Source organism: Phacochoerus africanus, chromosome 3 (assembly GCF_016906955.1).
Source record: "Phacochoerus africanus isolate WHEZ1 chromosome 3, ROS_Pafr_v1, whole genome shotgun sequence".
NCBI classification, from domain to species: Eukaryota; Metazoa; Chordata; class Mammalia; order Artiodactyla; family Suidae; genus Phacochoerus; species Phacochoerus africanus.
The window spans coordinates 75,693,026-75,712,844 of NC_062546.1; the positions used below are offsets into that span (position 1 = coordinate 75,693,026).

The following is a 19,819-nucleotide window of genomic DNA, read 5'->3' on the forward strand; positions in this document are numbered from 1 at the left end:
AACTTTTTTGTAGCCATCTATAATATCATATAGAAAGCTTTGATGGAAGCAATCAACTTTGAAAATATTACTGAAATCTTGAAATGTATATAATATATAATGCCAAAACAATCAGTAGGTTTGGCACAGGTAATTCAGAATAACTGTTATCAGGTATTTCATATGCAGCATATTTGTACATACAGAGCTTTTATCCTTGTTATATTTGATATTGACCTAGATTGCAACTGAGCACACCAGTTGTATGACAATGTCCTTACTTCCCTTTGGTTAGGTTCAATATTTAATGTGTGTTCTTGCTTGTGTTTTTCTCTCTCCTTGTAGCAGATATTTTAAATAGGGCAAGATCAGTTGGGGGAGAGATGAATGCTATTGATATCTCCCCCAGAACCTGTTATTGATTAATAATATTGATAGTTTTCTTGCATTTTTGTATGTGTGTGTCCAGGCCTGTGATAGAACTTTTGTCCAAAATTTTGAGAGGACAAGGAAACTATAATGAAAATGTTATCAACAACTGTGCAGCCATACAGTAGCTTTCTATTTTGGTATCTCTTTCTCAAATCCACAGGAATTTCTAGGGGCCTGATTATATATTAGGTGATTTCTCACAAAGTAATTTTAATTAGGTAAATTATTGTTTTGTGCTTATCTAAATTTCTTTTCAAATGTTTAAATATAATTCTCTATCACTGAAAAAAATCAAAGCAATTGCTTAGTTCTTGTTCCAGGCATTTACACTGTTTTAAAATTCTTATTTTGTTAGGTAGTGCATAATACAGCTGTCCCCAATGCCCTTGCTGTCGATTGGATTGGAAAAAACCTCTATTGGTCTGACACAGAAAAAAGGATTATTGAAGTATCCAAACTCAATGGCTTATACCCTACTATACTCGTTAGCAAAAGGCTGAAGTTTCCCAGGGACCTGTCTTTAGATCCTCGCGCTGGGTTTGTAACACATATTGAAAATCTTAAACTAAAGATTAAGACTGTGGATTATGTTCATTATGGTAAATCTTGATCTGTTGCTTTTAACCTGAGAACCAAAAAAAATGTAAATATGTAGAATTTTTCATTGAAAATGTGAATATCACAATGAAAAAAAAATTAAAATGATGGAATTTTAGAGCTGGTATTTTTTAAATTTTTAAACACAACTCTTTTTCTAACTAATCAATAGATGTATTATGGATATGAAAAACATACAGATATAACCAATTTTAATGCCTTTACATCTTATAGGAAAGACAGGCGAAGCCCAAACTCTTGGATGGTGTTTTGCAGTTTTTGCAGTAGTCACAAGTAGGGATGATGTTAATTCCTGAACTAATTTAGACATATGTAGTATCCATGAATAATAAGTAACAGGGTGAATTATCCGTACATTCAGAGGGAAAAGCATAGTGGGAAAGGTTTGTGTCAGAGTTGTGTTCCAATTGTATTTCTTTAAGAATGAAGTACAAGTCATCATGAGGATCATGGAAATCTGGCTGGAGATTTCAGGTAGGGGATGAATACACATTTAGGTGTCAAAGCTGTCTAGTATATGTTTTCTAAAGTTATATAGATTATGACCATTATCATTCACTTTCTTTTTTTTTTTTACTTTTTTTAAATTAGAGTTGATTTACAATGTTGTGCCGGTTTCTGCTGTATAGCAAAGTACATTATCATTCACTTTCAGTTATGTTGTTTTGGTAGGTACAGAAGCCATGTCTTTCTTTTTATATTTATTTATTTTTTGTACTGTAATTAGAGTGATTACACACTCCAAAATGATCCCTGTAGAAGTTCAAACTACCGAATATGCATGTTAAAATAACAAATTTAGAGAAAATTTGCTTTTTAAAAATTGGACACATTTGTAGTAATAAGTATTATGATAACTCTAGTATTCTACACTTTCTGCTGTCTAAATTAATTTCCCATAAAACATTTCACCAGATCACTCACTGCTTTTATTATACCACATACAATAATTAGATTTTGCATCTTGTTAATATATAGTATCTTTGTTTTCTGATCTCTAATGTTTTTAACTGGCTAAGTGATTATGTCATAGTATGCATGAAACTTAATTTTAAACATTAATTTGAGTAAAAACAGTACCTAATATTAGAAAATTTGTACTGTAAATACTACTCTGTTTTTGAGATAATGGTACAAGTTTTAACTTTTCACTATATAATTATGTAACCATTTTGCTATCTTTTATAATATTTTCTCTACCATAGCAACAGAAGTGTTAATTCTATTTTAACTAAAACAGAGTCACAGGAGAGTCTATTTTTATAGATACTTCAAGAAAGATTGGCCAGATATACTAAATTTGGCAGTCATCGTCATTCATTCATACATAAGAATATGAATATTTTTTCCTTTCAGAATTTTATCAGGAGAGATTTATTATAGTGTGTCCATTGTCCTTTTCTCCAAAATCAGTATGGCTATCTTAGCTTCTCATTTTGTAATATTCAAGATGCTTCATTTTCCAAATGCATGTATCACTCCTGTTAATAATAACAGTATTGTGGAATTTCCTATTTATAAAGCAAAAGCTGCATCCTAGCCTAGTGAGCACAGCTGCATCTAGCTTTAAGTTTTATTTCTCCCAGGTTACAGTTATTACCCCATAACTGAAAGCAATCTTAAGTTATCATCAACATAAACCCATCCACCAAAATGTCAATTAAAAGTGAAGTACTAAATTTTTGTAGCTATTATGAAAGACTCCCTTGATTTCATTTTTAAATAATATTTGAGTTATGGTATGAAATGCTATATTATAACTAAGGAAACATAAAAATTAGATCTTTTAGGAAATAATTAAAGCCACATAAAAGGTAAACAGATTCTAACAGATAAAATTTAATGACATCTTTTTGTTCATGCTATTTTCCAAGTTCCCTAGAGTGCAACAATAGGGTGACTTGGATTTTAACTTTTATGAGATGAGCTTCAGGGTGAAAATGCCATAACTGTCTAAAATATTATACAGTTTTCCTTTAAAAAATGGCAGCTTAAATTGCAGGATTATTTAATAAAAATGCAATTGAACCTTTCTGTGTCAGATTGCCATTGTGATTTGCATATATTTTGAATATGCCCATACTACTGACCCCTGTTTCTTTGAGAAGTATGATTTCTGTCCTGATATGCAGTGAGGAATAGGGCAAGGATTTAAGGGAAGATAAAGATCATTGGACTGTCTAACATAATAAAGCAACTAAGCACTTAGAAGGTAATTTGGGGTGCCTTTCTTTTAATGATAATATGCCAGTGTCACAGCATCTATTTGGATAAGCTGATTAGTAGGAATAGTAAAGAAGGTACAAGTAGACAGATAATCTTCCTGTTAATTACATTTAATTTTAGCTGAAATCCATTATCCCAATCCTTCTGTTTTTGATTGGGGATCAGTATACTAACTAATCATAAATTTGAGGTGATGAATATCATTGCATTTAATATTTATAAAAGTTATCATTTGTGCAGAAGAGATATATATTACAGTAGAATAGAAAATATTATTAATGTTAAAACTGTGCAAAATGTAATTTTATATTTTTGAATGATTAAGATGCCCCATCAGCATAACAAAAAACATTATGATAGACACTAAAGTGAATGTGTGATATGACTGGTTAACAGAAAAATTCATCTGCTCATTCATTTATTCCACTTATATTTCAGTAGCATTTAGTGTATATAGCTGGCTCTATTCTAGGTAAGAGTACAGAAATAAAAGGCACAATCTCTGTCTCTGAGTATTTCACAGTCCAATGTTTAGGCAGATGAGCAAATAATTATACAATTCAATAAAATATAAAGTACAGAAAACAGAAAATATTTCTATCTCAGCTGAGGTCAGTGACATCTTCTTGGACAAGACTGTTGATGTAAGAATTAACTAGGTGGTGTGGTACACTTCAGAGCAGAAGGTAATTCAGAAAAAAAGGAAAGGAAGGAGATGTAGAAGAGCATGACACATCTAAGGAATTGAGAACTCATACAAAGGGAGCAAACTAAATATATGTAACTGTAGAACTGTGATACTAGATCACCTTTCAGAGCAGAAAAGAGCTAGGACTAAATCAAAACACAATACAACACAACACCACCACCACATACAAGGCTTCTGGCCTGGGCAAACGTAAGTAGAAAAATGCTTTCCCCAGAATATGAGGAACAGAGGCAAAGAGGCAGATACAAGAAGCATTCTATGAATTAGAAAGTTATCTCTGTGTTTTATCACTTTAGATGCTTATACTGTTTACTCAGTCTCTGAAAAAGATGTATTTACTTGTATTCGTAAACTTTTACTTTTGGTACAGAACATTCAGACTTAATGTGGCTAAGTGACAATTCTCAGGATCATTTAGATAATACTATATTAAACTGGAAATTTAATCCCATTTCCAAGCTTTAGTCATATTATATCACATTGGAGTTTCCAGTAGGAAAATTATCATAGGTCATGAGCATGTTTTCCAAGAGCCATCCAAAAAGGCATACGAAGAAAAAAATCTTTTCAATTATGATAATTTAACTTTTTATAAAATTTTAAATTAGTATAGATATGTTTTTTTCCATTTTTTTATTACTCACATGAATTTATCACATCTGTAGTTGTATAATGATCATAACAATCTAATTTCACAGGATTTCCATCCCCAGCCCAGGCACATCCCCCCAGTCTTTTAGAAATAAATAAAACTGCCTAATCATTACAAGCATGCCTTATTTTTTACTTTTTATCTTTTTATTATTTATTTATTTTTTGCTTTTTAGGGCTGCACCCATGGCATATTGAAGTTCCCAGGCTAGGGGTCAAATCCAAGCTGCAGGCACCGGCCTACACCACAGCCACAGCAGCGCAGGAGCTGAGCCGTGTCTGTGACCTAAACCACAGCTCATGGCAATGTCAGATCCTTACCCACTGAGCGAGGTCAGGAATCAAATCTGCATCCTCATATATACTAGTCAGTTTGTTACTGCTGAGCCATGACAGGAACTCCAAAAAGCATGCTTTATTTTTTAATTATTTTAAAATTTATTTTCCTTTTCTAGTAGTTTATTAGCAATATCACAAGAAAAGAACACTAGATGCTATTTTGACATTGAAATATATTTTAATGAGAGTATGTTGAAGAACACTTTATATACTCAGCATCTCTATCCATTATTGCTAATATGGATATGGGAAATGCAAATAAATTTAGAAAAGACACATTTTAGACTTCTAAATCTTATCTTATGCTATTAATTCTTCTAGAATGGCCTTCTGCTTTTTCTCCAGATGAAATAACTTCCTATTTTTGAAGCAACAGTATAAAATATCACTTCCTCTGTGCAATATTCCCCAGTTGTGCTGAGTAGCCAGTACATATTGAACACATAAAATTATGTGATGACTGTTGGTGAAAATGTTTTTCTCCTTCTAGCAAGTGCATTCCTTTAGAATAACGGCCATGGCTTAATTATGATTTGTGCTCACATAAAAACTGTTAAAATCATTGTTAAATGAAATAATAAATGGGCTACCAGATATCCACAGGTCACAGGATCATAGTTACAGGGGCATTGTACTGGCACTGCATCTATGAACAAACCAATATATTTGTGTATAAATGATCTGCATATTTCAAAGAAAAGAGTCATAAGGGAACTTTTGTTGTAAGAGAATAAAAGGCATAGCAGGAATGAAAACTCAGTTTTTTATTTCTGTGGGGAAAAACAGAGATATTTCATTAACACAAACAGGCACATAAAACTCCCACCTTTTTCCTACCAATTTTTAAGCCTATAATCCCATATTTAGGCAAAAACACACAGGGAATGAATATAAAAAAATAATTTTATAATTCAAAATCAGAAATAATTCCAGCTAGAAGAAGTATGTTTCCTGATTCAGGAAAAAAAAGTGAAAGCTGAGAGCAGACTTCTATTTTAATTTGTTTTAAAGAAATATAATGTATTATATTCAACTATAAAAGACATCCTCAGGAATCATAGAAGCCTGTTGTTATGGTAACAAGAAGACATTCTTTTGTTTACTCTTGGTTATAACTTACAGAATAGATATTATTTGGAGCTGAGGTTTTTTTCATGTCTGATCTTAGGTAAATATTTCATATTATATGGGTAAAAGTTAAAACTCTCCTTTTGACATTTTCACTGAAATTTTCATTTTTTAGCCTTAATTATTTACAACAAATTTTGTACTTGGATGATATTTAGGAGGTTGCATTTTAGATATTAAAATGACCAGAATATCTAGTACAGACTTATTGAGAAATTTAAATTCATAGCAGTCAGGCTTAAGTATGAAATGGGAAATGAAATTTAGCCATCAGAAGTTAGCTACTGATAAGGAGAGATGCACAATAAATTCTGAGCTTATGAAGGTTCATTGTACTGAGGACTAACTATGCTTTCCTTCAATACAGTAGAAAATTGTCATAATATTCTTCTAATTGATGAGTACTTAAATAGGCAAATCAGGTAATAAGATTTACAGTCAAATCATGCAATAACATACATACAATCCAGATGCAACAGGTAACTTGTTAGGTTGGTATCACTAAATCAATATAAATGCGTGTACTGTGCATGTAAAATAATAATAGCTAATATTTGCTGAATACTACTATATGTTCAACAATGTTCCAAGTTTATTCTCTATGTTTTTTCTTTCAATCCTCACAGTGACTCTTTGAGGAGAAACTGCTATTATCTGTTTTGAACACAAATAAATCCAGGCTCCAGAAGGCTAATTAAAGTGCCCAGTTCACATAGGTGGACATGGAATTTGAAGTTATTTTCTGTTTCCAAGCCGTTTGTTACTTCTGAGACTCTATGTAGTGCTTCTTAGAAAGAAAAAAAAATTAAAAAAACTAATCAACATCTTTAATGGAATATGAATTTTATCTTAAATATAAAAAATTCATTAAAAAGCAAATCTATAAATCCAGACTCTTGAGCCCTTGTTCCAACTGTATCACTCTCACAATAAACTAGGACAAAGCTGGTAATATTTTATGGTTTCAGTTATAAGTGAAATGAAAGGCTAAAGATACATGATCTTCAAGACCTATTGTAATATTAAAGTCTGTAATTAAGTTCTACTTTGTTCTAAATTCCAACAGAGATAAAAGATCATTGTTACTGAGGAATTTATAAGGTAGTTTTGAAGATAAGATTTTTGTTGAAAGAACTTTTAGTGAGAATAAGATTTTTTTCACACCTTTTTCCATCTAGATAAAATTGTCATTCCTTCTTTTGTGCTTCCATGGTAAAACAGTTTTATTGTAATCTGCTTTAATTTTTTCATTTGTTTTACACGCACCTCTACTGTCTTCACTGAGAGATCTTTGTTATTGCTGCTGCTGCAAAAAAAAAATGAGAACCAGGATGGGCTTTCTTCTTTATTAATTTATACAAGCATTTTTTTCATAAACAGCTATTGAACACACTTTTCATTGATATGAGATGAGGGAGGGAAGGAAATAGATAAAATTCCTGTTCTTAAGTGGTTTATGATCCACTGAAATATCTTTGAAGGCAAAAATCACATCTGTTTACCTCTGTGTTCCCAGTGCTAGACAATATCTGATAGTATGGCCGTAGTGAATCATTGTTTTAAGATATTCCTCAATTCTTTTAGGAATGGCTTTGGGGTTTATCAGAGATATCCCATCAACTGATTTATTGAGTTAGGTTCTCTGATTATGAGAACTGAGAAATTACAGTCCTCATACTGCTTTGTGGGTTCCTATATGCATGATATATGTGTTATTTAACTACACATGTGATAAAGAAATTCTGTAGGCCAGAAGGGGCATAGTTTCCTTAAGTGTGTTTCCTATGAACTGCTCTAGGAAAATAAATGGTGTTACCAAAAACTGTTTGATAAAGAAGGGATATTGCAGCTTCCTATTAGAGAATCATTATATCATGTAACATATTAAAAGTTCTGAGAAGTCCTATAATAAAAAAGATGATGCTTACTTTGCTTAATAAACTATTTCTCAAATATATTTAATCTTGCAAACTATCTTGAAAAAAATGTGAACACAAAGAAGAACTTGTGGAAAACAGAGGGGGCAATATGGATTATGTCTGAATGAAAATATCCATATAATTGAAGAGGCATGAGCAAGGCAAATGATATAAAAAAAGCACAGAAGTGAAAATGTGGTAGTCTAAATACTCCAACTAGAGCTCAATCACACATTTCAGTAGTGGGAAGTAATTGAGAGAAGTTTGTTTGTAATAATGAAGAATTTGAAGGGCAGGGAGAAGTTTTCAGGCCTCAAATTCTTACTGAGCATATGAAGACTGTGTCTAATTAACTAAATTGGATATGTTTTTAATATTACAGAAGTTACTGAAGTACTGCTTTAAACATTTCATTTGCTTATATTCAGTTCTTAAAAATATAAAATAATAGTATATAAGCTTAAGTAAATTTGGTTGTATCTAGCATGTGTGAGAGAAGCTGGCATAATCATAGCACATTTATTAGGAAAAAAAATTGCTATATTAGTGTTCCCAAGATTCAGGCGTAGTCTGTTTCTAAAGGGCTTAATATCTATTAGTACATGATGATTTGAGACTCTCAAAATATGTTCAAAACTAGAGCATATATATGTACATATGCTAATATATATATGTGTGTGTGTGCTATATGTTTAGCATATTTATGTGTACCTTAATTAGATTTTGGATAAGCAATAAGAATCTGCTGTATAGCACTGGGAATTATATCTAGTCACTTGTGATGGAGCATGATGGAGGATAATGTGAGAAAAAGAAAGTATGTGTGTGTGTGTGTGTGTGTGTATATATATATATATATATATATATATATATATATATATATATGTATGTATGTGACTGGGTCACTTTGCTGTACAGTTGAAAATTAAACTAACTATAATGGAAAAAATCATTAAAATATATATATAAGATTTAGTACCAACATAACTTTTTTCATTTTACTTTTTTGTTCCATTGCCTGAAATAGCCTACTCTAGAACTTCCAGTGACATAATTTAAATCAGTGCTGTCCTAGAACTTTCTGTGAGATGGAAGTGCTCTATAACTACACTGATATGGTAGCCAACAGACAAGTAGTTATTGAGCATTTGAAAAGTGGCTAGTGTGATTGAGAAATAATCCACTTCACCTAATTTTGTGTGATTTTAATTAACTTAAGTTTAAAAAGTTACAATTGGCTAGTGGCAGCTACATCGAACAGTGGAAATTTGAGCAAATATAATGTACTCCTCCATAATTCACTTTGAATTTTTCATAGGAAACAATAGAAGATACATAGATAGGTAGATAGATAGTTTTATTCCTCTAACATTATAGATGAATTTTAAAGCTTTACATCTTTAGTTTTTAGCATCTATCACTTATCACTTACAGAAATATTATATATATGAGTTGTATACTAAAGGGAAACATGTTTAAAGTTATATAAATATTTCAAAGTGTGCTGTATGTTTAATGGAAAATCATAGGAAAAGTTTGCATTGAAGTAGGCTTCTTACAAGTTACTATTTAAAGAGATAAAAGAATTAATTTGGGAATAGCTGAGCAAATAGAAATACTGTATGATGTTTTACTTTCTGAGTGTATATAAACAACGTGGCTATTGATTTTCTTTTCTAGGTATTTGTATTGGATTGACTGCTGTGAGTATCCTCACATTGGCCGTGTTGGAATGGATGGAACCAATCAGAGTATTGTCATAGAAACCAAGATTTCTAGACCTATGGCACTAACAATAGATTATGTCAACCATAGACTCTACTGGGCTGATGAAAATCACATTGAGTTTAGCAACATGGATGGATCTCACAGACACAAAGGTTGGTCCAGTAGCACAAATGCTTCAGTATTTTACCAGTGCATGAAATACTTATTTAGAAAAATATATGTATTTATTTACTTTATATACTTTCATCAAATATATTTCTTAACTTAAAATTATATTATTATATTCCTTTGTGACAACATTGGTATAGTATATAAGAATTAGATATATTTATTCAGAATTTCTATAATCATGCATAAAAATCACTTTGACATTGTTAGTGTTTTCTCTCATTGCACTTTTATACTTTTTATAGTAAATGGATGATGTTTTTGTAAATTAATATATACACATATCCTAATTAAATTGAAACAAGACTATATGATTATAAAAATATGGCTATTATTGTAATCTAGTAGGTTTTTTAAAGATAGTAAGTGAAAATATAATTTTTTAAAGACTAAAGTAATATTTAAAATTTTTCAATTAAACTATATACATGATTAAAAGTATTATTACTTAATCAAAAATAGCAACAAAGTGTAACATTTAAAACAGCTTTCAAATTAAAGTAACATTTTAGGAAAAGACTTAAATATGAACAAATATAAAATTCTGTGGGTACTTTATTTTCCTATTTTTCATAACTCTGATTAGATTATAAGATTATAAATATAAAACAAATGAATGAAGAATTGAAAGTAATGCTACAATTAGGGATTAGGGAAGAGTTTTAGAGGGAAAAAATATCTGAGGATGAGGGAATTAAGAAGAGCAAAGGAGAAGGACATAATAAAGAAGAATGGCATATAGATGAAGGTTATGTGGATTTAACAGAAACCACAAATGATCACATGAACACTCAAAATATCTTAGATGTACGTGTCTTTTTAAAGATCAGATTTTGGAGTTCCCGTTGTGGCGCAGTGGTTAATGAATCCAACTAGGAACCATGAGGTTGTGGGTTCGGTCCCTGCCCTTGCTCAGTGGGTTAATGATCCGGCAATGTGAGCTGTGGTGTAGGTTGCAGACGTGGCTCGGATACTGCATAGGCCGGAGGCTATAGCTCCTATTTGACCTCTAGCCTGGGAACCTCCACATGCCGCGGGAGCGGCCCTAGAAATGGCAAAAAGACAAAAAAAAAAAAAGATCAGATTTTTACCAGAATAAAAAAGAGGAATGAGTTTTTAGAATCTGTAGTTACCTAATGTCACCTTTGTTATTAGGTGTTTTATCTTCAAATATTTTGTAAAGTTTCACAGTGATCCCAAATAAAGCCTTAGTAAATTTAGCATGCTTTAAGCTTAAACAATTGCTTTCAAAGTCCCTAGAGGAAGGAAAGAGGTGAGATGGTAAGGAAAAGAGGATTATTGATAATTTAATCCTGTCAGGTAAGGTCCTGCAAATGTATGCCGGTGTGGAGCAGGATGAAGCCAATGAGTTTTAAAAAATTAAAAAATAAAAGTGGAGAAGAGCAAGATAGAGATGGAAGATTAAAAGCTACAAACTACTCTACAGAAGATAAATCAGCTGCAGGGATATATTGTATCACACAGGGAATATATAGTCAATATTTTATAACAACTTTAAATGGAGTATAATCTATAAAAAACATTGAATCACTATGTTATACACCTGAAACTAATATAATATAGTAAATTGACTATACCGTAATAAAATAAATTTTATAAATAAGCAATAAAGAAGTAAATGTCATTCAAGTCACACCCCTTCATAATTTTACCCAAGTCCTTCTCAGTTGTTGTTTAAACAAATATATCCTGCTAACTAAAAATGATGACAGAAAGCTTTTAGAGGTTCCTTTAAAGGGTAGGAACATTGAATTATTCCAAATGTAGTTGGATGAGTCATTATTTAGGTGTTGGCATTCCAGTTATAGAGATAAAGAAACTGATCAGGATGCAATTGGAATGAAGAATTATTTAAAGGTCACTTTTGTGTTTTAATTAAAGCAAAAGTAATGTTGACAAATCAAAATTAAACTTAAGCATTCAGCAATTTTATCTCCTCTGAAGAATCGATAATGAAATGTTCTGCAACATTTGTAGATATATAACTGAAAGTTTTATTGTAGCAATCAATATTTTTCCTGTGTAGCCATTTTTACCATGTCTATAAAGCACTAGGTTGTTGTGAATGTATCACCTTGTGCCAAAATTTCACTGTACAATAAAATTTAAATGATTTTTGGTTAGCTAGGTGAATTATTAAAATATATTCTAGCATTAAATATTTACCCATTTTTGTTTAAGCCTTTTGTTTGAATAAAATTAATTGTAGTTAAAAACATCTTTTAGAAGCTATTGATTTCATGTCCTCTCAGTATTTTAAAACTATGTCAGATTTGTGGATGACTATTACTTTGAAAACTTAATACAAAATGAAATGCATATAAATGAAATATCTTTCAGTCATAGTACTGGTGGTGACTTGGGTAGATGGACATATATAGCAAGGAGAAGTGAAACTAAATTTGCTAAAGAGTAAGATATTTGGCCAAAAGATATTCAGGTATGATGTTACTAACATTGTAAAATTTGATTTTCAAAATACCTTGAGGCTCAAGGGGAGGGGGGAAGGAAAGTGAAAGAGTGTTTCTTTCAGAAATATTTTCTCCTGAAGGCTTTCTCAGAAAGACTGATGAAAATTTCATTAAGTGTCTTATTAGGCATCTGCCAATATCTGAATGCAAGCCAATAATTACCTGGCAGTTACTAATGAGCTACTAATTGTAGACAGCCTCAAATATGCCAGGCTCACAGCCAAAGAAAAAAGTCATTCATTTGCCATGTTTGTAAAGAGGAATAGAATTTTTCTACTCCTTGTGATTACCTCATAAAGGCATAGGAAATTCTTTGGTTTTCTCTGTACATATTTGGAGGTGAAAAGTGAAACATCTACAATAATAATAACTTTTGTATTAGTTTGGTCACTGACCTCTCTTCTTAGCCAGACTTGTATTATTGTTCTCATTTATTCTTTTTATTAAAACTAGAGCCAGAGCTTATCAAAATAAGGAGATATGCCAGTCATGACAAAGTCATTTGAGAGTATGTGAAAATTTCAGAATTATGGTTCCTTTTCATAAGTTGAATTTTAATAATGGAGAAAGACTAAACCATGAGTATGACTTTAGAAGGGTTTTTTTACCCCAAATATATTCTGGTTTAAACCATACAGTATATCCATAAATGAATCATTAATTAATTATTATTTGTCCAGCCTAAGAATTTCTAAAAGTTCTGAATTCTGTGCCCTAAACAGAATTCACAATTCAGAATTGGAAGGTCAGATTACTTCCAAAGGACATGTGACTTTCAATTTCCTTGAAATTTATATCCACCTTTCTCTGCTAACTCTTCTACCCTAACCCACCTTCCTACCAGGTCCAAACACTACATTGTAAAATTTGACAAATAAAAGAGAGAGAATTGGAGTTCCCATCATGGTGCAGCAGAAGTGAATCTGACTAGGAACCATGAGGTTGTAGGTTCGATCCCTGGCCTCGCTTAGTGGGTTAAGGATCTGGCATTGCCATGAGCTGAGTATAGGTCACAGATGTGGCTCAGATCTGGTGTTGCTGTGGCTGTGGGGTAGGCCAGTGGCTACAGCTCCAATTGCTCCAATTACTCCCCTAGCCTGGGAACCTCCATATGCCGTGGGTGCAGCCCTCAAAAAGACAAAAAAGAAAAAAGAAAAAAGATAGAGAATTAGTTAATTTGCTATCTTGAGAACATTTAGGTGCAATCTTAGTCATGTGACTCTTTTCTTAATGCCTATATTATTCTACTGGTTTTTACTCCAATAATTATATAATAATATGATATATTAATACCATAGAACAGTATGCATACTATTGGATAGCTGAGTGAGATAGTTTATTTTAAATCAAATATTCGTTATTCATTTTTTAAATACCTCATTTCTTTTTTTTTTTAGATCTTCCCATTCTCTCATTCATTCATTCATTCAACAAGCATCTACTGATGTCTATTTCTGTGCCACTCATTATATGAGGTTCTGGAGCTGCAAAGATGAATAAGTCCCTGACTTTAAATCACATACATTTTAGTTGGGGGAAAAAAAAACTTACGTGCTATTAAAGACATAAATTAGATTGGGGTTAGAGGTATCTGTACAATATTGCCAAAATGTAGGCAGAAGTACATCACTTTGGTGAAGTGATGGTATCTTTGAAGCATATGAGAGATGTAGAACAAGCTCTCCATATGGAGAAAGGATTCATCACATAGGGGGAACAGCATGTGCAAAAATGTAATAGAGTCTTGAAACAGCATGGGGTTTACACATTTTGTAAGCTAGAAGTCATATAAGAGGAAGATAATGACACTAATGAACAAGGGCAAATTTGGGCCAGATTGTGACAGGCGTTGTATGCTAAGTAATTTGGAATTTCTTCTTTAGGTCATAGGGAGCCATTGATGGCATTTAGTTGATAGAGTGCTATTATTAGATTTGACAACAGCATGGAAAATGAAAGACCCTAGAAGGGCAACCAATTTAGAGGCTGTTAAAATATTTTAGGAGGAACTACTTGAAGTGATTACAGCTGTGGGAATGGGAATAAAGTGTTACATTCGGTAATTATTTAGCTGAATAAAGATAGATCTGTAAACTTAAATTAGCTGAGTATTGGTGGTTGAGTAGCAAATATTAAGTGAATGATTTATATTATTATACACTTATCTGTGGGGAAATAACTCACAGTTTGGATCACCTATTAATTTCACAAATATTTATATATTTTTAAAAGAAATTAAAAGTACCAAAGTAAGCATAACTTAGAGATTCTACTTGAAAAATTGTTTTAATGAGAGGTACATTATTTAATGTAAGGGTTAACATCAAAGAAATTCTAAGGATATGTTTAAACACTATTGTATATTTCCCTAAAAAGCATTTCAGAACAGCTGATAATTTACCTAAAAGAAAGATTGCAAATTAGTGAATCTCTCTCCTCTTACAATCTCTTGAGATGTAAAATATGTCCAGTGAGAAACCTGGCAATTTCAGAGAAGTCTCTAGATTTAAATGTTCAGTTTTTAAGTTAAGATCTGTTTTTTTGAGAAACTAGAGTGATTCTTAATATATTCTAAGCATAATGATTCTAAATAATAGTATTCTTCTTGCAGGTCTATGTATTTGGGACTGATTTATTACCATTCCCAAACCTCAACCCTCCTAAGAGAATTTTAGGCTTTGATTTTGACTAAGAAGTCCTAAACCTTTGCCTGAGCACAAATCTTGAAGTGAAAAGATCTTCTTAGACTGGAGAAAGAAAACTCTTAGCATCTTAAAAGAAGCTTGGAAAAGCTAAGGATATGGGTGGACTGAGGTGGGGTCTGCAGTAGAAAGCTCTTTGGCCCTGAAAAGTTTAGGTAGCTCCCCTGGGTTTCAGTTACCTCATCGGTGGACATAAGAGTACTGGGAAAATGGCATAAAAGGAGAATTCCAGAACTAAAATTCTAGGCCTCCAGTTAGGTAGATCACTTTCAGAAGTTTAACCAAATCCCAAAGTTTTAATTTCAGGTTAGTCTCCAGTTTAAGCCCAAGAGGGTTTGAAAATCTATAAAAATCAGATGTATTTCCTTTATGAAAATCTCAAATTGCCCATCCAGTCCTCAGTTCCCCCTGATTATTACTGCAAAAGAACATCTTTTAAAGTTGAGTACTTGTGAATTTATCAAATCAAGAGAGGGGAAAACCTATGTTTTGAACATGATGTTGTATTAGATGTATTACATGTACTATTTTATTATTATGATAATATGGTACTACTGGAACAATCCCTCTTATAAAGACATACTTTTATTAGAAGTCTATTGGTTCAAGAAACTATGGTTGATTCAATACATGCAATTTTAGTCATTCCATGAGTGAACACTACAAGATGTGTCATTAAAGCCATTTTGAGGCAAGGAAATAGGTGTAAAGAAATTAAATGATTTGTCCAAAGTCAAATAGCTTGTAATCAGAATTTGAACCCAGATCTAACTCCAAAGTCTGTTCCATTCTCCACACAGCCTCATGCTTGTGAACAGATGAGTGGCTGAAGATTTGTTGTCTGCTTGATATAGTGTCTAATAGCAACAGTTATAGCATAAATGCATGTAAACAAATAAAGGTATATCCATACTTAAATTTCTTCAGATTAATGTAAAGAGTAGATATAGATAAATGGCAATATGTATGAGAAACAAATTAAAACTTAAGACATCAGAACATAATTACTATAAATTAAAGCATATATTTCGTTATATCCAAAATTTTTGTGTTTATTTGAAGGAATGAAGAGAACAATCATGTTTCTTTAAAATGTACATTTTGCTTTAGTGGGAAATTTTAGCATTTTCTTTGTCCTGTGGGAAAACTTAAATCTTATTTGAAAATTCATATCACAGAATTTCTAAAATTTGACTACAGCCAGAGATCTTTTGTCATTAATTTTATGCATTCTGGAAAGTGTAGTCTTCTCTGAATGGAACGTCTATAAAATAGGTTACAAATATCTCCAGAGAAGACTTTCAGCCCTAATTCTGCATCTCTTCCTTAACTTAGAGACTCTGATTTCCATTTGATGAGAAGAAAATTAAATATGAGAAAATTATGTTTAGGTCACAATTTCATTTTGACTGCTTATATCAAAGCACATAAATTCAGGTTTAGTTTTCCTCATTTTTTGTGAGTTGCCATTGAACTTGAGATACTTTTGAGAGGTCGACACTTGACCAAAAGATTGAAAATACTGTGTAAACCTTAATAAAAGTGTGAGCCAAGAAGATGTTGTGTTTGATAATGAATTTAAAATGTGTTTGTTCTAGTAATTTTTTTCCAGAATACTCTTCTTTGAGTCACTTCATGATTTAACCTTGTGTTAAATTAGTTGGCCATGTACATATTTTATCCAACATACTGGAAAAATATACACTTATAACACTAATTTCTCAGGAGAGTAATCATTGGGTATGATTCTAAACTGTAGCTTATCACTGAACTGTATTTTATTTTGTAGAAAAATGGTTTACAACTTCATGCAATTATGTTGACTCTGGCTCTTCATTTTTTTTCCTGTACTCATAGACCTGAAGATCCCCATATTGAAGTGTCAGTATTGTAGTCCAATTCGATTGTTTATTGCTCTGGGAATTCAGTTTTCTTTTGTGAGGGGGCAGTTCTGTGTTTGGATTTAAAAATCCAAATCATAACCCATACAGTGATCATCTAATTACTGTTGGGGAAAGTTTCCAGATCTCACCATACTACTGATGAAATAGCAAAAATATATTTTTAAAAAAGGTTTTGTTTTTTAAAAAAGGGAAGGTTACACTGAAAAAGACAAAGGGAGTATTTTGTGCTCATATATCCTGAAACTCCATAGCTGTTGCATTTAGGTCTTTAGAAAATGTAAATATCCACTGAAGCTCACCAAAAATGGGAAGAGAATCTAATAAACACCACCATCCAATTTTACAATATTCTAGAGTGTTTCTTTCTTGGTAAGATATTGTATTTTAGTACTTTTGAAAAAAATGCCCTATCATTCACAGTCCATTACAAACAGTAGACTTCACAGGCTATTTTATGCCAACAGTGTTGATGTGCTGCTGTTTACAATACAATAAAAGTTAATGGAAGGGAGCAAAATACAATTCAGTTACTGTAGAAGTGTTCTTGAACTAGTAAAATAAATTGAAATTAACTGCCATTTCTAAAACGCCTTAGAATTTCAGTGTCAATCATGTCTTTCACTTTTGTCCCTTCTATAGAGTGTTACATTAAATGGTGTATATGATTAAATAGATTATTGTTTTGCAAATGTCATGTACATTCCATATACTTTTTAAAATATGATTTTCACTATTACCCTAGTATGAATTTTTAGCCACTTTTAACAATGTTATCCATCCCAAATATGATCTGGTACAGCATTGGCTATTAGCAGATTTGGTTTTAGTTCAGGTTACTCTCTAATTTAGGCAAGTTGCTTTGCCATACTATAGTTCAATATTTATATCCATAAAATAGGATGAATAATTAATCAGTGATTTTTCTAACATTTCTTAAAGGAATTGACTGAGGTTGGAACTGGGGCAGAGGAAGATTGTACCATCACTTTGCTCACTTACCCCTAGTTATTCCCGTGACTACAAGAACACATTTGAAAATGCTTGTCATATTCTGTTTTTATTCTAGAAGTGTATTTATAATTATAGGAATGTGGAAAGACCAGATACTAAATGCATGTCAATGGCTCTACTTGCTGTCTGTCCCAAAGGCAAAGTGCTTTTCGAAGTCATCAGCTTTCATCAGGACTCACTAGCAAACATGTTCCTAATGCATGTGTATATAGAATGTCCTAACTCTTAAATTTAGTACTGATGGTCACCTCTGAAAATACATTGCCAAGTACCTATGAAGGTTTGTATCAGCAGTAGGAAAATTCAGAGAATTTCAGAGCAAGTGGGATATATCTTTACCAAGTGCATGAAGCAGTTTTATTTACTTCAGTGACTGGAGAGCAATGTCATCATCAAGAGAAGATGTTTATAGGCATTGTGTAGTTTTCAAAATATATCAACTCTAGTTTACATTGTATCTTTATAAACCCTCACATTCACTAATACAAATACTCTTTCTAGATATTAAATATTAAAGTGGCCATATTTGACATTATATTATGAATAATTTAAAGATATATAGATGCGGGAGGGGAAGGGATTAAGTTATAATAAACTGAATATGCCTAATCTATAGAGATTGCATATTGTTTGAGGTGACAAGATAGACAAAAGGGGGCAAGTAATACCAGAAAAGGACACTTTTGCCCTTTTAATAACAGCTTTAAAGAAGAGCTCTAAACAATGTCTATATTGGTGTTTTCTGTTGTTTTGTTTGTTTGATTTTGGCCTTGCCTATGGCACGCAGAAATTCCTAGGCCAGGGATCAAACTCCAAGCCATGGCAGTTATAACACCAAATCCTTAACTGCTAGGGCACTAGGGAACTCCCCAATTTCTATATTTTGCCATCATATGTTACATTTATTTTAAAAAACTATACATTCAAGTGTCCCAGTGTAAACTGCTGCATTAAGGAAGAACTTAAAATTTTTTGTTTGGACATCTGATCAGTGTCAGTATTCAAAAAGCAGACTCGGAGTTCCCGTCATGCGCAGTGGTTAATGAATCCAACTAGGAATCATGAGGTTGCGAGTTCGATCCCTGCCCTTGCTCAGTGGGTTAATGATCCGGCGTTGCAGGACGCGGCTCGGATCCTGCGTTGCTGTGGCTCTGGTGTAGGCTGACAGCTACAGCTCCGATTTGACCCCTAGCCTGAGAAACTCCATATGCCGCGGGAGCGGCCCAAGAAATGGCAAAAATGGCAAAAAGACAAAAAAAAAAAAAGCAGACTCACAGAGCAGACTCCCAGGTAGTATCTGCTACACACTATGACATATGACAGAGAACGTTATTTTTCCTCTTCAAGGTCTCCATAATGGATGAACTTCTTGAAAGATCATATTTTTACTGAAAAAAATATTTTTGAATAGTCTGTCATACTATATGGTAATGTTGGGTATCCTTAGTGTTTCTGCCATTTGTAATGCTCTTATTGATTTTGAATAATGGAGCTTGGATCTGTTCACCCAGAATTTTATCAGTAGTACTGTTTCCATTAAGCAGGTTGTATTACAGAGTAGACAGGAAAAATGCTTATGGAGGCAAATGTTAAATGGAACATTTTGTAGCCTGTTGTAGACAGTCCTGAGGAAACAATTATTAAAAAAAAAAAGATTCTGCAAGCAATAACACTGAAGAGGATGCATAATTACTGAACAAGTAAGGTTACAAAAAGCATACTTTTTTTGATAGGGCCTTTGTAACAAAAGCTATTGACTCAGCAGTCATTCTCTGGAAATTAGTGTACTGTGGCCATTATCTGTTCCACCCAC

The 19,819-nt window shown here is 32.3% G+C and overlaps 1 protein-coding gene across 1 annotated transcript in view; it reads left to right on the forward strand.

The window, feature by feature from the left end:
* LRP1B (LDL receptor related protein 1B) overlaps positions 1-19,819 on the forward strand; it is a 1,901,444-nt gene that overhangs the window by 1,680,564 nt on the left and 201,061 nt on the right. The window contains exons 59-60 of the mRNA XM_047772014.1: positions 767-948; positions 9,682-9,881. Coding sequence (XP_047627970.1) covers positions 767-948; positions 9,682-9,881 — 382 coding nt within the window. The remainder of the gene's footprint in view (positions 1-766; positions 949-9,681; positions 9,882-19,819) is intronic.